Genomic DNA, 17,432 nt, shown 5'->3' on the forward strand with positions numbered 1-17,432 from the left:
TGCCATCCAGCCATCTCATCCTCAGTTGTCCCCTTCTCCTCCTGCCCCCAATCCCTCACAGCATCAGAGTATTTTCCAATGAGTCAACTCTTCGCATGAGGTGGACAAAGTACTGGAGTTTCAGCTTTAGCATCATTCCTTCCAAAGAAATCCCAGGACTGATCTCCTTCAGAATGGACTGGTTGGATCTCCTTGCAGTCCAAGGGACTCTCAAGAGTCTTCTCCAACACCACAGTTCAAAATTCTTTGGCACTCAGCCTTCTTCACAGTCCAACTCTCACATCCATACATCGGCACTGGAAAAACCATAGCCTTGTCTAGACGGACCTCAGTCAGCAAAGTAATGTCTCTGCTTTTGAATATGTTATCTAGGTTGGTCATAACTTTTCTCCCAATGAGTAAGCGTCTTTTAATTTCATGGCTGCAGTCACCATCTGCAGTGATTCTGGAGCCCAAAAAAATAAAGTCTGACACTGTTTCCACTGTTTCCCCATCTATTTCCCATGAAGTGATGGGACCGGATGCCATGATCTTTGTTTTCTGAATGTTGAGCTTTAGGCCAACTTTTTCACTCTCCTCTTTCACTTTCATCAAAAGGCTTTTTAGCTCCTCTTCACTTTCTGCCATAAGGGTGGTGTCATCTGCATATCTGAGGTTATTGATATTTCTCCTGGCAATCTTGATTCCAGCTTGTGTTTCCTCCAGTCCAGCATTTCTCATGATGTACTCTGCATGTAAGTTAAATAAGCAGGGTGACAATATACAGCCTTGACATACTACTTTTCCTATTTGGAACCAGCCTGTTGTTCCATGTCCAGTTCTAAGTGTTGCTTCCTGACCTGCATACAGATTTCTCAAGAGGCAGGTCAGGTGGTCTGGTATTCCCATCTCTTTCAGAATTTTCCACAGTTTATTGTGATCCACACAGTCAAAGGCTTTGGCATAGTCAATGAAGCAGAAATAGATGTTTTTCTGGAACTCTCTTGCTTTTTCCATGATCCAGTGGATGTTGGCAATTTGATCTCTGGTTCCTCTGCCTTTTCTAAAACCAGATGGAACGTCAGGGAGTCCACGGTTCACGTATTGCTGAAGCCTGGCTTGGACAATTTTGAGCATTACTTTACTAGCATATGAGATGAGTGCAATTGTGTGGTAGTTTGAGCATTCTTTGGCATTGCCTTTCTTTGGGATTGGAATGAAAACTGACTTTTTCCAGTCCTGTGGCCACTGCTGAGTTTTCCAAATTTGCTGGCATATTGAGTGTAGCACTTTCAGAGCATCATCTTTCAGGATTTGAAACAGCTCAATTGGAATTCCATCACCTCCACTAGCTTTGCTTGTAGTGATGCTTCCTAACGCCCACTTGACTTCACATTCCAAGATGTCTGGCTCTAGATTAGTGATCACATCATCATGACTATCTGGGTCGTGAAGATCTTTTTTGTACAGTTCTTCTGTGTATTTTTGCCACCTCTTCTTAATATCTTCTGCTTCTGTTAGGTCCATACCATTTCTGTCCTTTATCGAGCCCACCTTTGCATGAAATGTTCCCTTGGTATCTCTAATTTTCTTGAAGAGATCTCTAGTCTTTCCCAACAGGGAATATGGAGATTTAGCAGCAAACATCAGCCCGACAAATGAAAACCCTTCACCAATGTTCCCCTTAAGATCTATTTAGTCTTAAGATAGTGATAAAGTTACATTTTTGCATAGCAAGGGCACAATGATTTATAACAAAGTACAGTGATCTATAACAAAAGTGAAAATTCATTAACTCAAAAAGTCTAGTATTGCTAACATCAAAAACTACTATATTTCCTTTTCTATATTCTAAATACATTAATATATTCCCAGGTGCCTAAGGACACGGAGGCCTGGTGGCAATCACTGACTCAACAATGAGAAAAAGCCCTATGCTAATTAAGATTTTCAAAATACTCCAAACTCTCTGTGCTGTTTATGGTTGAGAGGTTGTCTGTCAGCAGAGAGGTTTAACCTGAGATACCCTTGTCACACCCAGGGCAGGGAATTAGCAGCAATTATTGGCACAACAAATGAAAAACCCTTCACGAATATAATTCCTAACCAACCCACTATACTAATAATTTCTAACTTCCCAAAAGAATCTGCCTTTAGTAAGTCTAAAACATCTCATGCCTCTCACAGTCGGGGGCTGTAAACAATCACATGTGGCCAGACGAACTTGTAAGGCAGGCTAGATAACCTTCAGCGGAGTTCGTAAGTTGAAACACTCCTGTCACGCCCAGGAATTTTTATTGACTTGGATCTGTAAGTTAACTCCTTCTCCGAGAGAGGTAATGGGGGTCAGCCCCCCATAAAGTCAGAGGTATAGGTGAGAGCATGAAACAGTAAAGTAGGTAGACTCTGGTTTGGGGGGTAGATGCTAGGGAACAGAGGGTTTCCTAAGGCTCGATCCACCTTTGCGTATGCCGAAGCCTCCAATGAGTAAGCGCCTCCTTCCTCCTGACCTTTGCCATGGGCGGAGGTCCTCATGCTGGCTCCTGGCAAGAAACATTACTTTGCCAACAAAGGTCCATCTAGTCAAAGCTATATGTTTTCCAGCAGTCATGTATGGATGTAAGAGTTCGACTATAAAGAAAGCTGAGTGCTTAAGAATTGATGCTTCTGAACTGTGGTGTTGGAGAAGACTCTTGAGAGTCCCTTGGACTGCAAGGAGATCCAACCAGCCCATCCTAAAGGAAATCAGTCCTGAATATTCATTGGAAGGACTGATGCTGAAGGTGAAACTCCAATACTTTGGCCACCTGATGCGAATAACTGACTCATTTGAAAAGACCCTGATGCTGGGAAGATTGAAGGTGGGAGGAGAAGGGGATGACAGAGGGTGAGATGGTTGGACGGCATCACTGACTCAATGGACATGAATTTGGGTAAACTCCAGGAGTTGGTGATGAACAGGGAGGCCTGGTGTGCTACAGTCCATAGGGTTGCAAAGAGTTGGACAGGACTGAGCGACAAAACTGAACTGAACTGATGGTTTTTCTAATAGTCATATATGGATGTGAGAGTTGGACCATAAAGAAATCTTAACATGGAAGAACGGATATTTTTGAACTGTGGTGTTGGAGAATACTCTTGAGAGTCCCTTGGACTGCAAGGAGATCAAACCAGTCAATCCTAAAGGAAATCAACCCTAAAGAGTCATTGGAAGAAACTGACGCTCAAGCTTAAGTTCTAGTACTTTGACTGCCTGATGTGAAGAGCCAACTCATTGGAAAAGATCCTGACGATGGGAAAGATTGAAGGCGGGGGGGAAGTGTATGACAGAGGATGAGATAGTTGGATGGCATCACTAACTCAGCTGACATGGGTTTGAGCAAACTCCGGGAGGTAGTGAAGGATGGAGAAGCCTGGTGTGCTGCAGACCATGAGGTCTCAAAGAGTTGGACTTGAATTAGGGACTGAACACTACCACCACCAGCAGCTAGAGAGAAAACATAAACAGTTCTAATCAACTGGCCACCACATGTGGTTATCTGGGGTGTGCAGGAGGAGTACCTGGATTAAATTCATTATCTAACTTACTGAAGCCTACTAGGTGCAAAAAATCCAAATATTACACAGTGATGGTGCCAAAGTCCTCAGACTCTCCAGATCAAATATTGAGAAAATTCTGTACTGCTTCTTGACAAAAGCCTCAGGAGAAACTCTCCTCTCCACTTTCATATGAATGGGCAATGGCCCTTGCCCCAGGCAAAAATCTCTGTCACACATTTTTTATGGAACAAACCCTCTTTGAATGTACCATAGACCTGCTTTGCAACAAAACTGTTGAATGACTCCCTTTCATGGGTGGCCTCAAACTATAAAACATCTGAAACCTTGACTACACAGAAGATTGGATGGAGCTCATTGCTTCCTCTTCTGCCTCCCCTGGTCCTACCATCCTAGCAAGTCATCAGCTGAATGTCACACACACCTGGACTCTACTGTTCCCCCTCCATCGAAACACCTCACAAGACCAAACCCCATGGGAGGTCACCTGCTTCTCTTGATGAATGAGCATTTCTTTTATAGAATTTATGAAACTGATGATCACTATCCTTTTCACAAAAAAAGATAAGTACCTCAAGTGTTTGCTATTAAAAACAAAACACACAAATGCTACACACACACCAAAAAAAAAAAAAGACCTCCTTTGAATGAATGAACTGAGACTTTTTCCATTTAGTAGGTACAGAGAACCATAGGATTCAGTATGCTTCTGTTCTTGGCTTGGTTTCTAGAAAGTAAAGTTGGTATTAATTTGTAATAATTATTCAGGTTTGAGGTCTCTGCTACAAACATATTCCCTCCTTACTTTTTAGCTATTGTTTTCATAACTTAAAAAATATGTAACAATGTATTTTCCTTATTTTTAATATTAATGAAATGTATGCATTAAGAATAACATAAACTTGGTTCTTTCATCATCTGTGGTTACCTGTAGAATAGAATAATTAATCACAAAATGTGTTCCCCATTATTTTGTTTTTTGGCTGCACCTTGCAGCCAAACCCAAGACCTTGCAGGGTCTAGTTCCACAACCAGGGACTGAAGTGGTGGCTCGCACAGTGGAAGCACAGAGTCTTAACCACAGGACTTCCAGGGAAGTCCTTGTTCCCCATTATTCTAAAACTAGAAAGGTGTATGGAGTAATCAACTAAATGCATCCTGAACAGATTCCTATCCTGTGTCCTCACAGGGGATTATTTTCAGCATCATTTATATAAATAGTTTTGAGAAAGGGGTACATAAACAGTGTGGTATCACCCCCAAATACTGATAATGATAAAGAACAAACCTGAAAATAACAGGGCTTATCTTTTCAACAGGTCTTCCCTGGTGGCTCAGACATTAAAGAATCCACCAGCAATGCAGGAGACCTGGGTTCAACACCTGGGTCAGGAAGATCCTCTGGAGAAGGTAATGGCTACCCACTCCAGTATTCTTGCCTGGAGAATCCATGGACAGAGGAGCCTAGTGGGCTACAGTCCATGGGGTCACAAAAAGTCAACATAACTGATGATTAACACACATCTTTTCAATACATTTAACAATTACAACTTACTTGAACATGTAAAACAATGTATTTTTCAAATATATCACTTCTGACACGTATTTCCAGAGGTCTCCTTTCCTTTTCCTAATCTTTTCCTTTCATTGTCATGTCTGGTAACTTCAGAAGAAGAAAAATTCTCTATGTTAGTTCCTTCTAATTAATTCCTTCTACATTGGTTCCAACATGATGAAATACTTTTAAGAATGGTATTAATAGAGTGGATACTCAGCTTGAGGAAGTAAGTCATGAACAAGACAGAAACAGTCTGTGTCCTCGCGGTGCTCACATCCATCCTCTTTGTGCTAAAATGCAAACTGCAGCTGACCCACAATCACCTCCATCTGCTTTAAGGATTCAAAGGGGCCACACTGATTCAAAGCGGCAGAACATTCAATCACCTAATGTTAACACAGTGAGAAATTTTACAAGACAGAGTCTGCAGAACTTCAGGGATCTGGTTAATTGCAGTACAAATAGAAGCCAGCATGCACTGTCATCCCAAACTGAGAGCCCAGGTACTCACTTGTACATTCCAGGCGTTTCACATCTTGTGACGTCTCTAAGAAATATCGCTGAAGAATAACGAAAAGGATGCCAAGGGGAATTGCAGGTATACCAATCCAAGGAATTGCAGCCACCATCACACCCACCACACCAATCACTAGTAGAAATGTCTGAAATAGCAAAAATATAGAGGCCTTCATGTCAATGATACTTTTCAAAGATAAACTTTAATGATTTGCTCTGTTAGGATTAAACTCCTTTCCTTGAAAAACTTGTTGGAACAGCAGGGAATGCTTTCCCTTCCAAAGAAATAAAAGCATAGGTGGCCCTCATGATATTTGTTGCATGTGCTAACACTTTGATAAGAACTTTCTAGGTATCAGCTCTTGTGATACACTCAGTAATCCTTTAAGGCAGGCATGACTAGTTTTAACAGATGAGAATATTTGAGGTTCAGAGAGTAGGAGTTCACTTCCAAACTATCGGGAGTCAGCTGCTGCTGCTACTGCTGCTAAGTCGCTTCAGTCGTGTCCGACTCTGTGTGACCCCATAGACAGCAGACCACCAGGCTCCTCTGTCCTTGGGATTCTCCAGGCAAGAACACTGGAGTGGGTTGCCATTGCCTTCTCCAATGCATGAAAGTGAAAAGTGAACGTGAAGTCGCTCAGTCGTGTTCAACTCGTATCGACCCCATGGACTGCAGCCTACCAGGCTCCTCCACCCATGGGATTTTCCAGGCAAGAGTACTGGAGTGGGTTGCCATTGCCTTCTCCAATCAGGAGTCAGCAGGTGTTACTAAAAAGATGAGTGAACAGTTATCACAGATGAGGAATCCAGATGCCTTAGCTACGCATTCGGGGATAAATAAGTGGTTAATTACAAATTCAGTGTAAAATCTCTAGTAACAGTATTATCTAACTTTAGAAATGGAGGAGTGAGGCACAGGGTGAGGAGAAGCAACTTGATGGAGACTAAGTCACAGAGCTGGGAGGCCCGTGTCATGAGCCATTATGACACATTTAAACTGCCAACATACAGCCATCTTTATATCCATAGTCTAAGTATTAAATTCAGTTCAGTTCAGTCACTCAGTCATGTCTGACTCTTTGTGACCCCATGGACTACAGCATGCCAGGCTTCCCTGTCCATCACCAACTCTTGGAGCTTGCTCAAACTCATGTCCATCGAATCGGTGATGCCATCCAGCCATCTCATCCCCTATCATCCCCTTCTCCTCCTGCCTTCAATCTTTCCCAGCATCAGGGTCTTTTTCCAATGAATCAGTTCTTTGCATCAGGTGGCCAAAGTATTGGAGCTTTAGAATCAGTCCTTCCAATGCATATTCAGGATTGATTTTGTTTAGGATTGACTGGTTTGCTCTTCTTGCAGTCCAAAGGACTCTCAAGAATATTCTCTAAGCTCAGCTTTCTTTAGAGTCCAACTCTCACATCCATACATGACTATTGGAAAAACAATAGCTTTGTTGTTGACTAGAAGAACCTTGGTGATGTCTCTGCTTTCTTTTTTTAATTGGAGGTTAATTACTTTACAATATCGTATTGGTTTCACCATACATCAACATGAATCCACCACAGGTATACACATGTTCCCCATCCTGAACCCCCCTCCCTCCTCCTTCCTCGTACCATCCCTCTGGGTCGTCTCAGTGCACCAGCCCCAAGAATCCAGTATCATGCATCAAACCTGGACTGGATATTCATTTCATATATGATATTACACATCTTTCAATGCCACTCTCCCAAATCATCCCACCCTCGCCATCTCCCACAGAGTCCAAAAGACTGTTCTATACATCTGTGTCTCTTTTGCTATCTCACATAGAGGGTTATCATTACCATCTTTCTAAATTCCACATATATGCATTAGTATACTGTATTGGTGTTTTTCTTTCTGGCTTGCTTCACTCTGTATAATAGGTTCCAGTTTCATCCACTTCATTAGAACTGATTCAAATGTATTCTTTATAATGGCTGAGTAATACTCCATTGTGTATAAGTACCATAGCTTTCTTATCCATTCATCTGCTGATGTACATCTAGGTTGCTTCCAGGTCCTGGCTAATGTAAACAGTGCTGTGATGAACATTGGGGTACATGTGTCTCTTTCAATTCTGGTTTCTTCGGTGTGTATGCACAGCACTGGGATTGCTGGGTCATAAGGCAGTTCTATTTCCAGCTTTTTAAGGAATTTCCACACTGTTCTCCATAGTGGCTGTACTAGTTTGCCTTCCAACCAACAGTGTAAGAGGGTTCCCTATTCTCCACACCCTCTCCAGCATTTATTGCTTGTAGACTTTTGGATCGCAGCCATTCTGACTGGTGTGAAATGGTACCTCATTGTGATTTTGATTTGCATTTCTCTGATAATGAGTTGAGCATCTTTACATGTGTTTGTTAGCCATCTGTATGTCTAAACGTAAGACCAGAAACTATAAAACTCTTAGAGGAGAACATAGGCAAAACACTCTCCAATATAAATCACAGCAGAATCCTATATGACCCCTCCCAGAATATTGGAAATAAAAGCAAAAATAAACAAATGGGACCTAATTAAACTTAAAGGCTTCTGCACAACAAAGGTAACTATAAGCAAGGTGAAAAGACAGCCTTCAGAATGGGAGAAAATAATAGCAAATGAAGCAACTGACAAACAACTAATCTCAAAAATATACAAGCAACTCCTGCAGCTCAATTCCAGAAAAATAAATGACCCAATCAAAAAATGGGCCAAAGGACTAAATAGACATGTCTCTGCTTTTTAATATGCTGTCTAGGTGGGTCATAGCTTTTCTTCCAAGGAGCAAGCATCTTTTAATTTCATGGCCACAGTCACGATCTGCAGTGACTTTGGAGCCCAAGAAAATAAAGCCTGTCACTGTTTCCATTGTTTCCCCATCTACGGGCCATGAAGTGATGGGACTGGATGCCATGATCTTAGTTTTCTGAATGTTGCGCTTTAAGCCAATGTTTTCACTCTTCTTTTTCAATGTCATCAAGAAGTCTTTAGTTCTTCTTTGCTTTCTGCCATAAGGGTGGTGTCATCTGTATATCTAAGCTTCTTGATATTTCTCCTGGCAATCTTGATTCCAGCTTGTGCTTCACGCAGTCTAGCATTTCGCATTATGTACTTTGCATATAAGTTAAATAAGCAGGATAACAATGTACAGCCTTGACATACTCCTTTCCCCATTTGGAACCAGTCGGTTGTTCCATGCCCAGTCCTAAATGTTGCATTGTGACCTGCATACAGATTTCTCAGGAGGCAGGTCAGGTGGTCTGGTATTCCCATCTCTTGAAGAATTTTCCACACTTTGTTGTGATCCATACAGTTAAAGTCTTTGGCATAGTCAATAAAGAAGAAGTAGATGTTTTTCTGGAACTCTCTTGCTTTTTTGATGATCCAAAAGATGTTGGCAATTTGATGTCTGGTTCCTCTGCCTTTTCTAAAACCAGCTTGAACATCTGGAAGTTTATGGTTCATTTACTGTTGAAGCCTGGCTTGGAAATTTTGAGCATTACTTTACTAGCATGTGAGATGAGTGCAACTGTGTGGTAGTTTGAACATTCTTTGGCATTGCCTCTCTTTGGGATTGGAATGAAAACTGACCCTTTCCAGTCCTGTGGCCACTGCTGAGTTTTCCAAATTTGCTGGCATATTGAGTGTAGCACTTTCACAGCATCACCTTTCAGGATTTGAAATAGCTCGACTGGAATTCCATCACCTCCACTAGCTTTGTTTGTAGTGATGCTTTCTAAGGCCCACTTGACTGTACATTCCAGGATGTCTGGCTCTAGCTGAGTGATCACACCATTGTGATTATCTGGGTATGAAGATCTTTTTTGTACAGTTCTGTGTATTCTTCCCACCTCTTCTTAATATCTTCTGCTTCTGTTAGGTCACTACCATTTCTGTCCTTTATTGAGCCCATTTTTGCATGAAATGTTCCCTTGGTATCTCTAATTTTCTTGAAGAGATCTCTAGTCTTTCACATTCTATTTATTCCCTCTATTTCTTTGCATTCATCACTGAGGAAAGCTTTCTTATCTCTCCTTGCTATTCTTTGGAACTCCACATTCAAATGGGTATATCTTTCTTTCTCTTCTTTACTTTTCACTTCCCTTCTTTTCACAGCTATTTGTAAGGTCTCCTCAGATAACCATTTTTATTTTTTGCATTTGTTTTTCTTGGGGATGGTCTTGATCCCTGTCTCCTGAACAATGTCACGAACCTCCGTCCATAGTTCATCAGGTACTCTGTCTATTAGATCTAGTCCCTTAAATCTATTTCTCACTACCATGGTATAATCATAAGGGATTTGATTTAGGTCATACCTGAATGGTCTAGTGGTTATCTCCACTTTCTTCAATTTCAGTCTGAATTTGGCAATTCATGATCTGAGCCACAGTCAGCTCCCAGTCTTGTTTTTGCTGACTGTGTAGAACTTCTCCATCTTTGGCTACAAAGAATATAATCAATCTGATTTCGGTGTCAACCATCTGATGATGTCCATGTGTAGTCTTGTTTTATTGGAAGAGGATATTTGCTATGACCAGCGTGTTCATAGCAACACACTTGGCAGAACTCTATTAGCTTTTGCCCTGCTTCATTCTGTACTCTAAGGCCAAATATACCTGTTACTCCAGGTGTTTCTTGACTTTCTACTCTTGATTCCAGTCCCCTATAATGAAAAGGACATCTTTTTAGGGCGTTAGTTCTAGTAAGTCTTGTAGGTCTTCATAGAACTGTTCAACTTCAGCTTCTTCAGCATTACTGGTCAGGGCATAGACTTGGATTACTTGGATTATTGAATAGTTTGCCTTGGAAATGAACGGAGATCATTCTGTCATTTTTGAGACTGCATTTTGGACTCTTTTGTTGACTATGATGGCTACTCCATTTCTTCTAAGGGATTCCTGCCCACATTAGTAGATCTAATGGTCATCTGAGTTAAATTCACCCATTCCAGTCCATCTTAGTTCCCTGATTCCTAGAATGTATATGTGCACTCTTTTCATATCCTGTTTGACTACTTCTGATTTACTTGATTCATGGACATAACATTCCAGGTTCCTCTGCAATACTGCTCTTTACAGCATTGAACCTTGCTTCTTTCACCAGTCCCATCCCCAACTGGGTGTTGTTTTTGCTGTGGCTCCATCCCTTCATTCTTTCTGGAGTTATTTCTCCACTGATCTCTAGTAGCATATTGGGCACCTACCAACCTGGGGAGTTCATATTTTACTGTCCTATCTTTTTGCCTTTTCATACTTTTCATGGGGTTCTCAAGGCAAGAATACTGAAGTGGTTTGCCATTCCCTTCTCCAGTGGACCACATTCTGTCAGAATCACAGTTGATAGAAATTTTGACCAAAAAGGAGCTGGAATAAGAAGGTTGAGATGCTTGTCTGAGTTAACACTGGTTGTTCTGAGTCCTCTCAGCACCAGCACCTGAATCCCATGCTCACCAGCCCAGGGCCTCCTCACCTTGTCACCCAGGGTCGCTGGCCCTGGTGCATCTCTAAGGGATGGGTTGGTGGGTAATGCCTGTATCACAGAGATTTGGGGTTTATCATTTTACAGCTCTTCCTGATCAGCTTTCTCAGAGGATCCTCACAACTACCTTGTGAATGAGCAAAGTAAGTACTATCATTTCTATCTAGATAGGACATGAAGTTGGGAGGGCAAGTGGTATCCTAAGTTTTCCCAAGGTATTGCAGGTCATGGAGAAAGCCAGGAATGGTTTGTACTCATGGAATTCCAGAGCCACCACTGAAGGAAGAGGAGCCTGGAAAGAGGAGGAAATGTCCAGAATTGTGACTCTGTGGCCAAGAACCCTTGTGAACCAAACTGCACTATCTGGAGACCCATGTGTTTTTCCTGTTTCTCTCATCTGTGTCATGGTATCAATATAAAAAAAGTGAAGAGGATGGAATTTTTAAAGAATAAATTCTAATCATCAGTCAGTTCAGTTCAGTCACTCAGTCGTGTCCAACTCTTTGCGACCCCATGTATCGCAGCACGCCAGGCCTCCCTCTCCATCACCATCTCCCGGAGTTCACTCAGACTCATGTCCATTGAGTCAGTGATGCCATCCAGCCAGCTCATCCTCAGTCGTCCCCTTCTCCTCCTGACCAATCCCTCACAGCATCAGAGTCTTTTCCAATGATTCAACTCTTCGCATGAGGTGGCCAAAGTACTAGAGTTTCAGCTTCAGCATCATTCCCTCCAAAGAATTCCTAGGGCTGATCTCCTTCAGAATGGACTGGTTGGATCTCCTTGCAGTCCTAGGGACTCTCAACAGTCTTCTCCAACACCACGGTTCAAAAGCATCAATTCTTCGGCGCTCAGCTTTCTTCACAGTCCAACTCTCACATCCATACATGACCACTGGAAAAACCATAGCCTTGACTAGACAGACCTTTGTTGGCAAAGTAATGTCTCTGCTTTTGAATGTGCTATCTAGGTTGGTTATAACTTTCCAAGGAGTAAGCGTCTTTTAATTTCATGGCTGCAGTCACCATCTGCAGTGATTTTGAAGCCCAAAATAATAGAGTCTGACAGTTTCCACTGTTTCCCCATCTATTTCCCATGAAGTGATAGGACCAGAGGCAATGATCTTCGTTTTCTGAATGTTGAGCTTTAAGTCAAATTTTTCACTCTCCACTTTCACGTTCATTAAGAGGCTTTTTAGTTCCTCTTCACTTTCTTCCATAAGGGTGGTGTCATCTGTGTATCTGAGGTTATTGATATTTCTCCCGGCAATCTTGATTCCAGCTTGTGCCTCATCCAGCCCAGCGTTTCTCATGATGCACTCTGCATATAAGTTAAATAAGCAGGGTGACAATATACAGCCTTGACGTACTCCTTTTCCTATTTGGAACCAGTCTGTTGTTCCATGTCCCATTCTAACTATTGCTTCCTGACCTGCATATAGGTTTCTCAAGAGGCAGGTCAGGTGGTCTGGTATTCCCATCTCTTTCAGAATTTTCCACAGTTTATGGTGATCCACACAGTCAAAGGCTTTGGCATAGTCAAGAAAGCAGAAATAGATGTTTTTCTGGAACTCTCTTGCTTTTTCCATGATCCAGCGGATGTTGGCAATTTGATCTCTGGTTCCTCTACCTTTTCTAAAACCAGCTTGAACATCAGGAAGTTCACAGTTCACGTATTGCTGAAGCCTGGCTTGGAGAATTTTGAGCATTACTTTACTAGCATGTGAGATGAGTGCAATTGTGTGGTAGTTTGAGCATTCTTTGGCATTGCCTTTCTTTGGAATTGGAATGAAAACTGACCTTTTCCAGTCTTGTGGCCACTAGGTTTTCCAAATTTGCTGGCATATTGAGTGTAGCACTTTCACAGCATCATCTTTCAGGATGTGAAATAGCTCGACTGGAATTCCATCACCTCCACTAGCTTTGTTCATAGTGATACTTTCTAAGGCCCACTTGACTTCACATTCCAAGATGTCTGGCTCTAGGTGAGTGATCACACCATTGTGATTATCCTGATCGTGAAGATCTTTTTTGTATAGTTTTTCTGTGTATTCTTGCCACCTCTTCTTAATATCTTCTGCTTCTGTTAGGTCCATACCATTTCTGTCCTTTGTTGAGCCCATTTTTGCATGAAATGTTCCCTTGGTGGCTCTAATTTTCTTGAGGAGATCTCTAGTCTTTCCCATTCTGCTGTTTTCCTCTATTCTAATCATAAATGGGGAAATACAGGGCTGTCTGTTCTCTCTTCTATTAGACCTACAGATGAACAATTTCTTAACAACTACTAGTTTAACTGTGCATTTGACCCTTCTACAACCTTCATATTCATGGAGAGGGGTCCTTCCAGCTCCTTCCACATCTGAGCTTAAGTAAAGTCACTCGGGGTGTTATCAGTGGTTGTCAGGGAAAAAATCTGCTGAAATTTCAATTAGGAAAAAAACCCAAATTACAGTTTTTTAGCAGATTCACATTATTTGATTGGACAATATTCACCATTTCAGTAATCTGTTTTTCTATATAATTTAAAGCCTTTAATGACTAACCCAGCCTGGCAGATAACCTGGGAAGCAGAGGTAAGATCAAAATGAAGGGAGCTGTGCCAATGCTTTTTCCCTGAATACCCATTATAAACTGGTAACTTGTTCTCAAAAGCTCCCTAGCTTAGGTTAAATCCTTCAGATTTCATGCCTCTAAATTCTGTAGCAATTCAAATAGACTTTCTCTAAGATTTTTTTTTCTACTTCCAGATCATACTATATCCAGTCTCACAGAGGATTGAATATTATATTATTCAAACATATGCATACAATATATGGGTTTACATCTATATTTCTGTGTGTGTATATATATACATATGTATATGTATATGTGTATATATATATATACACACACACAAACATATACATTTGTGCATCTTTTATTTATTGCCAGCTCTCTCAAAATCTTTACAGAAGTTGGTAGAAGGCGAGAATAGTATCTAAGCAAAATGTCAACACTCTTGAAGAAGGAAACAGAAGATTTCTTGGGTACAATAAATATCCCTTCCTTGAAGCCCATTTTATTTCTTCCTTCCACATTCCTGGGAATTCCAAGGAGCCTAATCCAAGCTACACACACAATTCTCCCCATCTGATTGGATTTAGGCCCATCTGATGGCCCACCTCACCATGGCCAATGCTTCTGCACATCTGTCTCACTATGGCACAGAGACAATGATGTGTACACAAGAAACATGTTGACCCAGAAGCAATTGACCCTAGTCCTGATGCCCCAAGAAATAAGGGGAATCATTATTTAATATGTTTATAACCTATTTGGACCATACTAGTTGAGAATTCTAGCCAAAGTCTATGATTCCATATGAATAAGTGCAAAAATTCTAAGATAAATTCACTGAGAGTACATGGTGATTTTCATCAGTCAGAATAATTCTTTAGTTTGCAGAGAATGACAACCTACACCTAGAGCAGAAATCCCCATTAGCCAAATATTGAGGTATCTGAGACAGGGTTTAGGGCTCATTCTCTCAAAAATTGACAGAGATGGGCGGGCTCGGTCGGTGAGGAAGCGCCTGGGCACGGCCTGCTGAGGCACCTCGTAGACGCCTGGGCTCGCCCGCCACCCGCCAGCTTCGCCCACTTCCCATCCCACATGGCCGGGCCCGGGGCAGGCCTGCTGGAGCCATGGAGGACCAGGTGATTCCCATTGCCAAGAAGATGGACAAGATGGTGCAGAAGAAGAACACGGCTGGAGCATTGGATTTACTGAAGGAGCTTAAGAATATTCCCATGACCCTGGAACTATTACAGTCCACAAGAATTGGAACGTCAGTGAATGCTATTCGCAAGCAGAGCACAGATGAAGAAGTTACATCTTTAGCAAAGTCCCTCATCAAATCCTGGAATAAGTTATTAGGTGGACCATCAACAGATAAAGACTGAAGAAAAGAAAAAAGATACTGCAGTTATGTCACAAAATAGCCCTGAAGCAAGAGAGGAAAGCAGCTCCAGTGGCAACATGAGCAGCAGAAATGATGAGACCAATGCCCGGGACACGAACGTCTCATCTTTCCCTCGGGCGCCAAGCACTTCTGATTCTGTGCGGTTAAGTGCAGGGAGATGCTGGCTGCTGCTCTCCGAACAGGAGATGACTACATTGCCATTGGAGCTGACGAGGAAGAATTGGGATCTCAGACTGAGGAAGCTATCTATCAAGAAATAAGGAATACAGACATGAAATAGAAAAATAGAATACAAAGTAGGATATCAAATCTTAAGGATGCCAAAAATCCAAATTTAAGGAAAAACGTGCTGTGTGGGAACATTCCTCCTGACTTGTTTGCTAGAATGACAGCAGAGGAGATGGCTAGTGATGAGCTCAAAGAGATGCGGAAAAACTTGACCAAAGAAGCCATCAGAGAGCATCAGATGGCCAAGACGGGCGGGACCCAGACGGACTTGTTCACGTGCGGCAAATGTAAAAAGAACTGCACTTACACCCAGGTATAAACGCGGAGTGCTGATGAACCCATGACAACGTTTGTTGTCCGCAACGAGTGTGGAAACCAGTGGAAGTTCTGTTGAGTTGTAAGCGTTGGCAAAACATCTGGACCATTAAGAAGATGGATTTTGTAATTAGCTTTAAAGACTAGGTCAACTACCTAGTTTTCCAGCAAATCAGATTTTTAAAGTAACTTGCCTCCCTTGGGTTAGTCTCTGGTTTTGACATAGTGTCCCTTCCTTAAACACCTTCTGTAATTTCAGGTCAGTAGGGAGACCACATAATGGTATCTGTTTCAAAACTTCTTTTTTCATTTTTATAAACTTTTGGCAGTTAATTTTTACCTTTTTTTTCTTCTTAAAAGAAAATGTAAAAACTTTTTTACAATATAAAACATACGCAGTAGAATGTTACACTTCTCAGTTAACACACAAGTGGAAATTACATTTTTTTTTCCTATATTGGCATGTACCTGCAAATATTAAAAAAGGATAAGAGGCAGTGTAATATAAGTTTATCAGACATGGTGTATATTCAAGTAATACTTGACCAGCTTATCTAAATTGTATATAATATTTGAACCAGCATATGAAATTGATTTTAATTATTCTGTTCACAAGTCTGGGATAATTAGATATTATTTTGCATTTGTAACTAACTGTGATTCTCATTTCTTATAATTTCTTGTACGTGTGTATTACTTGTTCTTAATAGATTTTAGCTCTCGGAAATATGACTTGACTTTGTTGAAATCAGTTTGGTATGTTGTTTATTTACCTGTTTGACTTTGTAGTGTATTTTAGTTTTGCAGAACACCGTCGTAATTTGGTATGCTTTTCATAAATCCCAGACAGGCAAAGAGTGGAAAGTTTGGACCATTTTTACCTTTTGTAGGAAGACACACTGGGAGGAAGATGTTAGCATTTTAAAATAGTGTGGTTCCTGTGAACAGTTCCTGACTTGACTTTGATTTGGAAATCTGTTCTGACTGAGGACTTTAAGGCTTAAATAGATCACTAAGCTGTGGTCTTTCCATATGGAGACTGATGGAGCACATTTTGACTTGCTGCCTCTGTTACACAGGAGTAAGGCTGAGAGACAGACGAGTGCGTGGGCTGTAACATGGCCCACGTTTATGGGACAGACCTTGCAGTTAAGTGTGTGCCATCTGCTTGGTTGGGAATAAGGAAGAATGATCTCACACTGGCTGTAGCACATCTTGAATCCCCAGTTATGAGGACCACATCTCATCCTGCTCCATCTCCACTCTCCAACCTCTATGGAAAGACTTCAGCACCAGTTTGCACACCCCTCCTCCCTCCCTTTCCCCACTGCTCACCGCAGGTCAGTTTGATGCAGTAGAGAAAACATCCAGAAGTCTACATGAAGACCCCACATGTAAGAATTTGCCACTGGTGCCATCCCACCTCCACTTTGTCAGGTCACAGAGTAACCTTTTATCACTTGGAAAATAACATGAATTTTTGAAAGAATGAGTGTAAGATTAAAATAGTCCCACTTTTAAGTGAGCCATTTTTAAATCTGTAATTCAATAAAGTTTCTTGTTATTAAAAAAAAATTGACAGAGATGGTAAGACCATATACCCACTCTTAATTTTAGGAAAATCTGGGATATATCAACACTTTAAAAGGATGGTGGTGAGAATTAAATGAGATTATGTATATAAAGTGCTTACCAGTCTATGTATGACAAATAGAATAGAAACTCTAAGCCCATTGTTACCACCCTTCAGGATATTCTGGGCGCCATCAATCGGGAGAGGAAAGATGGTGTATTAATAGATTTAAGGCCCAAAGGGCTTAAGAATCCC

At 41.4% G+C, this 17,432-nt stretch overlaps 1 protein-coding gene and 1 pseudogene across 11 annotated transcripts in view; one reads left to right on the forward strand and one right to left on the reverse strand.

Moving 5' to 3' along the window:
• LOC138446669 (ATP-binding cassette sub-family C member 4-like) overlaps positions 1-17,432 on the reverse strand; it is a 217,477-nt gene that overhangs the window by 79,226 nt on the left and 120,819 nt on the right. For 9 of the 11 annotated variants that reach the window (XR_011259500.1, XR_011259501.1, XR_011259499.1 and 6 more), the window contains one exon: positions 5,607-5,757. Coding sequence is in view for 4 of the 11 variants with exons in the window: in XM_069601897.1 (XP_069457998.1) it covers positions 5,607-5,757 (151 nt within the window). In the remaining 7 variants the exon portion in view is untranslated. Of the gene's footprint in view, positions 1-5,092; positions 5,482-5,606; positions 5,758-17,432 lie in introns of all 11 variants that reach the window. The other 2 variants (XR_011259504.1, XR_011259503.1) reach the window with 1 other exon arrangement.
• Positions 14,784-15,683, forward strand: LOC138446811 (transcription elongation factor A protein 1 pseudogene; annotated as a pseudogene).

This window comes from Ovis canadensis, chromosome 10, assembly GCF_042477335.2.
Source record: "Ovis canadensis isolate MfBH-ARS-UI-01 breed Bighorn chromosome 10, ARS-UI_OviCan_v2, whole genome shotgun sequence".
In the NCBI taxonomy this organism is placed as follows: domain Eukaryota; kingdom Metazoa; phylum Chordata; class Mammalia; order Artiodactyla; family Bovidae; genus Ovis; species Ovis canadensis.